An 11,589-nucleotide genomic window follows, 5' to 3' on the forward strand; every position below is an offset into this window, starting at 1 on the left:
CTTCCGTCTTTGTCACACTGACAGGAAGTCAGTTTGTTGGAGATTTTGGTTTCACAAGCATAATGATGACATCAGAAATCCACAATTAAAGGGAAATAAAGTGTAAAACCAAAACGTTTGTTGTGGTTGTTCCTTTAAAAGGACGGAGCAAAAACCTTTTAGCTTCTCACAGTGTGACAGAGTTGCACTAAGAGTTGGACATCTTTTTTCCTTCTTTTAAAGACTGAGTGAGACCGCCGCTCACATCAGTCAGACTGGAGATTAAAGCAGCCGGTCGAACTTTTAACTCATCCATCTACTATGCTTTTTTGTTGCCTTCCTAAAAAGAACATGGTGCCACACACATGCAGACTCCTGGTGTTATAAATGAAAAAGGTCGTTGAAAGACCGCCTTTTCCAGGCTTTTTTTAAGAGGCGGAACACAAAGTTTTCCCTTCTCGTCCACATTTGTTTTGTGGACTTGAAAAGAGCTATATGACTTGTGCTTCATGTGTATAGGGTTTGGAGTATTATTCTGCTGGATATTCTGTGCTGAAATATGCGAGGCAGGTGTTTGGTTTGCATTGTTTGTAGTAAAGACTGAATTATGCTCTTGCATCGAGGCGCCTACATTCTATATACTCTACCGACTCGCTCATTTCCCTTCTAACCTTTTTATTAGCTTGTCGTGCACCTCCTGAAGAATCTGACTCTGACCTACACTATAAAGGCTGTGACTCGTCGTCTTGTCATATACATACTATGTACTGTGTGTATTCAACTGGTTCAGAGTATGTACAGCCCACCTTCGATAATGTCCTCTTCGATTTCGGGTCAACATTTAATTTTGATTGATAAAAATTACTGTGCTGCGTTTGGATTTTACCTATTACCTGGATACCTAGGAGTCCATAGTTGTACTCGACAGACCCACTCATCAGCATTTTTGTTTATGTTCATCTGGTGATAAATGTGAATTTGTTTAATAATAAAATCTTAAAAAAGGTATATTATATATACTAATACCGATAAAAAAATTGTCCAGCCAGTTGTTATATATATTTTTGCTCTAGGCAGGAAGTAGTCTTTACCATTAGGTTAAATGAGCCAGTCTTGTCTTTTTTTTTTTTTTTAGCTTTACAGTACAAAATGTTTATGCAGTAATTGTACCTTTTGATTTGATTACCACATTTGTGGAAAGTTAGGACTGTAAATTATTTAGCAGGACTTGCTGGAAAACTTCATCAACACACACTCCGATTCTTCAGGATGCGCCATTTTGTGGGTGGTCTAATTTACATGCCTCCACTTCAACTGTGACTTCTCCCCGTCAACCATGTTGTAGTTTTTAACGTTTTCATATTGAATCTACTGGTAGTTATAACTACTTTACGCTAGTTTGTATTACAAACCCTGTTTCCATATGAGTTGGGAAATTGTGTTAGATGTAAATATAAACGGAATACAATGATTTGCAAATATTTTTCAACCCATATTCAGTTGAATATGCTACAAAGACAACATAGTTGATGTTCAAACTGATAAACTTTTTTTTGGGGCAAATAATCCTTAACTTTAGAATTTGATGCCAGCAACACGTGACAAAGAAGTTGGGAAAGGTGGCAATAAACACCGATAAAGTTGAGGAATGCTCATCAAATACTTATTTAGAACATCCCACAGGTGTGCAAGCTAATTGGGAACAGGTGGGTGCCATGATTGGGTATAAAAACAGCTTCCCAAAAAATGCTCAGTCTTTCACCAGAAAAGATGGTGTGAGGTACACCCCTTTGTCCACAACTGTGTGACAAATAGTCAAGCAGTTTAAGAACAACGTTTCTCAAAGTGCAATTGCAAGAAATTTAGGGATTTCAACTTCTACGGTCCATAATATCATCAAAAGGTTCAGAGAATCTGGAGAAATCAATCCACGTAAGCGGCATGGCCGGAAACCAACATTGAATGAACATGACCTTCAATCCCTCAGACGGAACTGTATCAAAAACCGACATCATTCTCTACAGGATATCACCACATGGGCTCAGGAACACTTCAGAAAACCACTGTCGCTAAATACAATTAGTCGCTACATATGTAAGTGCAAGTTCAAGCTCTACTATGCAAAGCAAAAGTCATTTATCAACAACATCCAGAAACACCGCCGGCTTCTCTGGGCCCAAGATCATCTAAGATGGACTGATGCAAAGTGGAAAAGTGTTCTGTGGTCTGACGAGTCCACATATCAAATTGTTTTTGGAAATATTTGACATCTTGTCATCTGGACAAAAGGGGAAGCGAACCATCCGGACTGCTATCGACGCAAAGTTGAAAAGCCAGCATCTGTGATGGTATGGGGGTGCATTAGTGCCCAAGGCATGGGTAACTTACACATGTGTGAAGGCATCATTATTGCTGAAAGGTACATACAGGTTCTGGAACAACATATGCTGCCATCTAAGCGCCGTCTTTTTCATGGACGCCCCTGCTTATTTCAGCAAGACAATGCCTAGCCACATTCAGCAAGTGTTACAACAGCTTGGCTTCGTAAAAAAAGGGTGCGGGTACTTTCCTGGCCCGCCTGCAGTCCAGACCTGTCTCCCATCGAAAATGTGTGGCACATTATGAAACGTAAAATACGACAGCAGAGACTCGGACTGTTAAATGACTGAAGCTCTACATAAAACAAAAATGGGAAAGAATTTCACTTTCAAAGCTTTAACAATTAGTTTACTCAGTTCCCAAACGTTTATTGAGTGTTGTTAAAAGAAAATGTGATGTAACACAGTGGTGAACATGCCCTTTCCCAACTACTTTGGCACATGTTGCAGCCATGAAATTCTAAGTTAATTATTATTTGCAAAAAAAAATTAAGTTCGTGAGTTTGAACATCAAATATCTTGTCTTTGTAGTGCATTCAATTGAATATGAGTTGAAAAGGATTTGCAAATCATCGTATTCCGTTTATATTTACATCTAACACAATTTCCCAACTCATATGGAAACGGCGTTTGTAAATAAATGTTCCACTGTATATGATATATCCAATGTAAATTATCATCAAACAAGCACATTTTGAGCGTTTTCTATCATGAATGCTTGCTATATTGTCATGATAAATTGTGTTATTAATTAGAGGCAGTTAGCTACGAATATGTCTGTTAGCCCATCAAGTGTTTGAAATGGTGCAAAGTCTGCAACCGGATATGACGTCAAGTGCAACAAAGGTATTGAAATATGGTACTGTTGGATTGTATGTGACTTGTTTCCTGGTAGTACCAAAGGTCACTACCTATAAAAGTACCAAATTCGGTACCCATCCTTAATGTTGTTACACAGCTCGGTCATTTAAAAAGGTCTTCGGTTGAAGCACTGCTTTTTTACATCGAAAAGAGCTAACACCCTGGTGAGGTGTTCTGGGCACTCCCAGCCTGCGTTTCGTGCCCAGTGGAAGTTTAGGCTTCATGACTCAGACCCGGATAAGCACAAATAACTAAAGGATAAGGGTCAAGTTAGCAGACCTTTGGAGTAATGTGCAAATTTAAAAGTGTTGTCGTCCGTAACATGTTGAACAACATCCGAAGCAGTTTACTTTACAGGTTTCACATACTTAAATTGGCCATATCCTGTGATTGAGGAACTATTTTCTTTATAAACTATTTTTTCCCTCTTTCCCAGGACCCGTACATCTTTGAGCCCAACTGTCAGGTGAAGGTGGACGAGTATGGCTTTTTCATCTACTGGAAGAGTGAGGGAAAGGTACAAGCAATAAATGACATTGCCAGAGCACATTCACAACACAACGGCGGCCATGTTAATAGTGTTGTTTATGCAGCTGGAGAGGATGTGTTGGCCATATTTGGGTCAGTGTGACCCAGGCTTGTGTCGCTTCTTTCAGAACTTGGGAGATTTTCTTTACTAGCATCACTTGTATGCTTCCTGTCCACTGTACTCTTGCAGGAAGGCCAGGTGCTGGAGTGTTCCCTCATCAACAGTATTCGTGTCGGCGCTGTCCCAAAGGTAAGAAAACAAACTAATCCAGGTTGTTTTTTTTATGTACCTGCAGTCTTTGATACTTTTTATGTACTGGAAGTTTCGTGAAAAACTCACATGATAGGAAGCCCTGTGTCCGTCTCACAAATCACAAGAAGAGACCACCTCAAAAATACACCTACATGTAATACGCTGTCATTTTTAATTATGTTCAAACTTTTTTTATTTGTGACACAAATATGTTTTATTCAAAGTAAGTTCGGATCATATTGGACCATGTACAAGTGCTTCTAAAAACATTTCTGGCATGATCACCCTCTGGTACAGAATGTTTTTTGTGACCCCTCGGAATTGAACTACTATTAAGATCTTGATATGTATTTGTTTATCTGTACAACACACCGTGTGAGTTACACGCTTGTATATGCCGCTGTGAAGACTCCTTTTTCCTGTCACAATCTTTTCCATTTTTTGGCCTCTGTTAGCGCTGTACACATTTCCATGTGTACTTACTACCTCTACTCGGTAACACATGGAGCCCGTTGATTCGATTAAGCACTTCTGACAACCTCGCTACTGACTTGTGTATCGTTGTGTAGACACAGATAATCTCCCCTGCTGCTCCCACCGAACGGTCCACTGTTTGAGAAACACTGCAACTATTTTGTATTTAAGATTTAAATCAGAAAAATATGTATTATTTGATATATTGTAATAATAATATTGTTTATGTTTTTGTCTTGTCTTGTTTAGAAAAATATAGTATATATTCTTTTAATAAACTATTTTCTTATAATATTCAATCTATCCTAGGGTTGATAATTATGATACATACAGTATATAAACAATGAACTAGAAAATTGTTGCAATTTTTATTTATTCCGATTCATAGTTTTCAAGTATCGATTCAAATTTTTTCAAATTATATATATTTTTTAGGTCATCTCTGCACTTGTTTTCTGTGCGTATATGTCATACGCCAGCAGCCAAAAAGAGCTTTTGTCACCTCTAACCTGTTTGGAAAATGTTTTATTATAGTTTACAATAATATATAATATATCAGTATGAGTCAAAAATCTTCTGAATTGATTTGTTACCTCAGAAAGCCAAATTGAATCTTGAGTTGTCCTAATATTATTGGAGTTGTCAAAGTTAACGCAATAACGCATTAACTATCATTTCCTTTTAACGGTGCTAATTTATTAACGCGCATGTGTCCGGACTCCTTTTTAACCTGCGGTCCATTCTGTAGCGAGGGTAATGTAATGGTGTTCAGTTACTGTTAAGCCATAAGCTCGAAAAATAGTGAGTAGAGATGCACAAAGAAAAGGAAACATTATTATGGCGTTGTATTTGTGTCTTAATGTTGAGGTCGCTAAGGCAGATTTTGAGAACAGAAAAATAAAGTACTATCTAATCTATCTAATATGTTTTGCAAGCACAGACATTATATTTTAAAACTAAATTAAAGTCAGGCAAAATAATTTTTTTGCGAATATAAATGTATATTTTGTGCACAATAAAAGTTTTTGCTTGGTTGCTATTATCCAAATTACACTTAATAGTTAGTGCTGTCTGCACTCTCAACCTTCTTTGCATTCATCTTTTTTTCTACACTCGCTCAGATTTCTGATCTGTGCTCGCACAAGTTTAGAGACACAGTGTTATATTTGTATGAAAAGGGAAACCCATCAGAGAACTGGACAAATGTCCTCTAATTGGCTGCTTGGTCTCTAATGAGATCGCGTGTTATGTTATCCCAGAAGCATTAGTTCGCGCCTGTTGGAGTCAATTGTCATGTCTCAATTTGGAGGCTCCGTCTTTCCAAGGACCCAGCCCATGCAGTTGAGGGAGTGTGGGTCATTGAGAGAGTCCTCCAGTTGCAGCTGGAGCGATTTTATTTGGGACGGACTAGCCTTCGCAAATCGCAACACTTCCTGGCTGTGTCACGTGTTCACATCCTGCAGCTTGCGGTCAGGTCCGCAAAGTGAAGAAAAGAAGAGAAAGAAACCTAACAACATATTGAATTATGATGCAAAAGTTGTTTAATTGTTATTTTGTGTATGTGTTGCTGTCGGTGGATTAGCCTCCTGCTCAAGGAGAAATATTTTATTTTCAAACGTAGTGGGCTACGAAATACTGTAACTTAAATTACACAGAGCACTCTGCTCAACTTTATTTTGAAAATCTTCTTTAAATATGCAGTGAATTCCAGCAGTAATAGGTTTTTAGTAGAGATGTCCGATAATATCAAACTGCCGATATTCCATCCATCCATCCATTTCCTACCGCCTGTCCCTTATGGGGTTGCGGGGGGTCGCTGGAGCCTATCTCAGCTGCATTCGGGCGGAAGGCGGTCTACAGCCTGGACAAGTCGCCACCTCATCGCAGGACCCGATATTATCGGCCAATAAATGCTTTAAAATGTAATATCAGAAATTATCGGTATCTGTTTCAAAATTATCGGTATTGGTTTCAAAAAGTAAAATGTATGACTTTTTAAAACGCTGCTGTGTTCACGGACGTCGGGAGAAGTACAGAGCGCCAATAAACCTTAAATGCACTGCCTTTGCGTGCCGGCCCAGTCACATAATATCTACGGCTTTTCACACACTCAAGTGAATGCAAGGCATACTTGATAAACAGCCATACAGGTCACACTGAGGGTGGCCGTATAAACAACTTTAACACTGTTACAAATATGCGCCACACTGTGAACCCACACCAAACAAGAATGACAAACACATTTCGGGAGAACATCCGCACCGTAACACAACATAAAACACAACAGAACAAATATCCAGACCCCCTTGCAGCACTAACTCTTTCGGGACGCTACAATATACACCCCCCGCTATTAATCCTGCCTTATGCCCGAGTGCAGCTGGGAAAGAATAGTGCTGCCTCCATTTCACAGTTATGTTATCAGCTCCTGCTACACGCTCAATTGTGCATGGCAGCGGCATACTGCCTCGGTTCAAAGTTTTCACCTCTTTCTAGAATCCACTGATATTGCAATTAAGGGGCATCTTAGCTAATGAGTCAGCTCTCATAGCATGCTCATTGCGAATGACAAATCGAATGACAGATTTGTACCTCGAATGTGTTAGCTTCTTAGGATCTAGTACCGGACCTATTCTAGTTCTGCCAGCATGGGCCCATTCACTGAAAGCTTCCTTAGCCGCAGTGTAATGCACTCAAACATGTTTATTCTAGCCCGGCTTCCCACTGAATTTCCTCTTGGTGCATGTAACATAAGAACTGCTAGCTTCACACAGGAATTTGGCAGTATAGTCATGCATTGCACAAAGGGACTTCCTATGATTAATATCATTACAGTAAAGATTAGTACAAAAAATTGCATCAAGTGGAAGAGACATTTAAAAGAGCATCAGTTCTCCTGTAATAAACAGCACTTCCTCATCTGTGAGTTTAGACCAATCTAGTTTGGCCCGCAGGCTATAAACCTCCTGGGTCAACTCAGAAAGATTGTCCAACTTAATATCTAATATGACTGGAATATGATCGCTCATAGAGACCTCATACAAAATCTCCATAGAACGTTTAGTGGCGTGTGCCTCAGCCGTACTGACACAGTGGTCAAGCCATGATGTTGTATGCCAGGCTTCACTAATATAAGAATAGCTATCAGCGGGCAACAACCATTGACCAGATAAGGTGAGTGCATTTTCATCACAAAACTGTATAAGGTGTCTTGCAAATAAAGAGCTGCCATCGGAAATGTCAGCATTCCAGTGACCAACCACATAAATACATGTACAGCGATTATCCTGTATAAAAGAATTAATAAAAGCAAGTTTAAACATGTATCAATCAATCAATCAATCAATGTTTATTTATATAGCCCTAAATCACCAGTGTCTCAAAGGGCTGATGTAGTCATCCTCATTGTCTTTACATTCATACGGAGAGTACACATTAAGAACAATAAATTCCCTATTGTTGGACTTATGCTGAACAGCAATATACCAATCAACTTCGAGCCTAATAACACTAATAACTGCATCATGCTTTTTGTGCCAGAGCACAGCAACACCTCCTGCTATCCTCCTTCTTACAATTCTCATGGACAGTTCAGTCGTTGACTCACCAGCTCCATGAAAATTATCATTAAAATAATTCAAGAGGCCCAAGTCTTGTTTTGGGAGGAATACTTATACAAGTAAAAAAAAAGCTTTCAGATGACCAGCCAAACCTGCACATAGTTATATCCTTTTCTTTTTGATCTGTTGTCTTGTAAATTGTCTTAAGAGTCAATTTCCTTCTTGATTGTCCTAAATACAAGCTCACAATAACATTAGTTTAAACACATAAATGTTAACATTTTTTGGTGAAATTAAAATGTACATAGCCTCTACGAACAATTAATATGATTTAAATTGTAAACATAGTTAAAAAAGATCAAGTATTAGAGCCACACATTAGTAAGACATATTATAAGACATGAATCAAGCTATTTAGGTGTAAAAATAAAAGATGTAAGGCTTTTACTTATAAATGTTGATAAAAGCTCTGTCTACGGAGCTGTCTGCAATGGCCGAATATGAGCTGGGAAAAAAGGTGCAAAGAGCACTGAGGTCTCGTACTTTAACACATGTTTATATCACACTGTCACCCCATCTTTAGATGTCTGCTTTTAGATCTTTTAAATCATGGGTCTCAGACTTGCGGCCCGCAGGCCAGTTGCGGCCCGCGAAACGTTATTTTTCAGCCCCCACCATAATATGAAAGTTTAATGTTAGTGCGGCCCCACAAGTTTTATATGTATGGCGCTTGACAGCGTTGTGTTATTTGGGTCCAAAATGGCTCTGTCAACGTTCTGGGTTGCCTAGCCCTGCGTTAGTGGAAAAGCAGCTAATGAGTGAAAGCGACGGAGACGTTGCCATGGATACGAGGGTTTTCTTACGTGTCTGGCTGCAGTCACACCGCGACACCTGTCCGTCAGTAATAACAGTCCCCGATAACCTTGGACCAATTCAAACCGTTATTTTTATTTGATTTTTTTTTTATTTGCATTGCCTCACACGATGAACACTACATATATTTCTATAAGGCACCGGATAGCACTCCGGGAACCGTCACTCTTTTGCGCTCGCTATCCCGGTACTTATACGCTGACCGCCGTGTTGCTGTTGGGAGGAAATGCGACACAAATTGCGGAAATAAAATAATTTTCCGTGCGTCGGCTAAATACAAACATATTCCACAACCCCAAACATGTATTTTTCAAAGCCTGCAGTGAAGAGAAGGGTTAGTGATATGCAAAGACAATTCCAGGAAAAGTGGGAGATGCAATATTTCTGTGTTGAGCACAGGGGCACCCCGACATGTCTTATTTGCACAGAGAAAGTTGCGGTGCACAAGGAATACAATTTGAAAGGTCATACAACTAGACATGCTGAGGAGTATGCAACATTTTTTTAAAGAAATCTTTTCTTGCGGCCCAGCCTCACCCAGATTCTGCGTCCGGTGGCCCCCAGGTAAATTGAGTTTGAGACCCCTGTTTTAAAGATAATAAATAAAGCTCTTAGTTTTAAAGTTGATCTTTCCTTACATTCAGGTTGCGCCACCATGTTGAAAATAGTTAATCAGAGCAATCTCATTGGAGACCAAGCAGCCAATCAGGGTACATTTGTCCAGTTATCTGATTGGTTGCCATTTTTTATACAAATACAACACTGAGTGTCTAATGTCACGCCAGCGCAGAGCAGAAATCTGAGCGTGTAGAAAATAAGTTGAACACGCAGAAGGGTGAGGTGGAGAGAGCGGAAGAGAAGGGGCTCCAACTGCAGACAGCACTAATTATTGAATGATAATATGGAAAATAGCATCCATCCATCCATCCATTTTCTACCACTTGTCCCTTTTTTGTTTCGCACAAAATGCATTTATATCCATTAAAAAAAATGTTTTTTGCTTGAGTGTAATTTATTTTCAAAATACAATACCTGTGCGTGCAAAACATTTTTTTTTCCTCAAAATCTGCTTTTGCGAACTCAACATTATGACACAAATATAATGCCATACATTAAGAAAATCTCATGTTCAAAGCCAAGACATGTCTTTTTCCCGAAAAGTCAAGACTATTATACTGTATCTTCAATTGGCGACATCACTGCAGCAACTGCCTGCTGGCGCGCTTTGCTGCTTCCAAGAGGTGGAACTTTATTTCTGTGTTTGGATTACAGTTCAGTGCATTGATAATATAAAATGTAGATTGTTACACTAACTGTTTTACTAAAATAGAATTAAAGCTCAGCAGAAAACAAAGATGGTCAGCAGAAAGTCTAGAGACATTTTTTATTGGAGACTTTCATGTCGTCAAAACATATTAAGACATCTCTTCTTGTTATATGCAAATTTATTGTCATTATATTTGCATATAACGAGATTAAAGACTCCAATTTAAGGTGTGATAGTGGAAACAAATATGGGGTCAAATAAATAACACAAGAGGTAATAAAGGAAAAAACTAACAATTGAAATAAACAGACTACTATCCAATACAAAAAATAAGCAATCCTGTACAATATACAAAACACTATAGAAATACAAAATACTGTACAATATAGAGAACAAGACAAGAGTACCAAAGTAATGAATAACAATCAGTGTCGGACGTATTTCACTCGAAGGGTAGTGTTGCACAGTAGGGTATTAGGGCAGGATATTGTATAGGGGTAAATTGTTATTATAAGTTAGAGCTCAACATGGTGACAGCTCTGGGAAAGAAGCTGTCTCTGAGCCTGTTTGTTCTGGCTCTGATGTACCTGTAGCGCCTGCCTGATGGTAGCAGGTCGAACAGGTGGAAGCCAGGGTGTGTGCTGGCTTTGGTGATGTTTTTTGCTTTCTTGAGGCAACGGAAGTCGTGTAAAATCCTTCAGGGAGGGCATGGGACAGCCATTGATTTTTTGTGCAGACTTTATGACCCTCTGAATCGCCTGTTTGTCTGCTTCAGTGCAGCTGGCGTACCACACTGTTATGCAGTACGTCAGCAGGCTCTCGACAGCCGAGCGATAGAAGGTCACCATCAGCTGCCTCTTCAGTCTGTTCTTCCTCGGCACCCTCAGGAAGTGAAGTATCCGCTGGGCCTTCCGGATGACTGCAGTTGTATTTTGGGTCCAGGACAGGTCAGCAGATATGAGGGTGCCGAGGAACTTGAAGGAGTTGACGCTCTCCACCTCCTCCCCGTTGAAGTAGAGGGGGGTGGGTTCTGCAGTGTTTTTCCTGAAGTCAAAGATGATTTTCTTGGTTTTTGTGGTGTTCAGTGCCAGATTATTCACTGAACACAACACTGATAGTTTCAGGACCTCATCTCTGTATGCAGACTCATCCCCACCTGTAATGGGACCCACCACCGTTGTGTCATCGGCGAACTTGATAATGTTGTTCTCCGAGTGGCTGGACTACAGTCATGGGTGTAGAGGGAATACAGCAAAGGGCTCAGGACACAGCCCTGTGGAGAGCTGATGCTGAGTGTGCGGGGGGAGAAGAGATGTGGGCCAGGTTTTACTGTCTGAGGGTCGGTTGGTCAGGAAGTCCTTAATCCAAAAACAGGTGGGTGAGGGGAGGCTTAAGTCCAGCAGTTTGGTGACCAGG

The 11,589-nt window shown here is 39.8% G+C and overlaps 1 protein-coding gene across 5 annotated transcripts in view; it reads left to right on the plus strand.

The window, feature by feature from the left end:
* The window catches only part of LOC133553154 (1-phosphatidylinositol 4,5-bisphosphate phosphodiesterase beta-4-like), a 162,082-nt gene that overhangs the window by 89,180 nt on the left and 61,313 nt on the right, over positions 1-11,589 (plus strand). For all 5 annotated transcript variants that reach the window (XM_061901031.1, XM_061901034.1, XM_061901030.1 and 2 more), the window contains 2 exons: positions 3,655-3,735; positions 3,937-3,996. In XM_061901031.1, coding sequence (XP_061757015.1) covers positions 3,655-3,735; positions 3,937-3,996 — 141 coding nt within the window. The remainder of the gene's footprint in view (positions 1-3,654; positions 3,736-3,936; positions 3,997-11,589) is intronic.

Source organism: Nerophis ophidion, linkage group LG05 (genome assembly GCF_033978795.1).
Source record: "Nerophis ophidion isolate RoL-2023_Sa linkage group LG05, RoL_Noph_v1.0, whole genome shotgun sequence".
NCBI classification, from domain to species: Eukaryota; Metazoa; Chordata; class Actinopteri; order Syngnathiformes; family Syngnathidae; genus Nerophis; species Nerophis ophidion.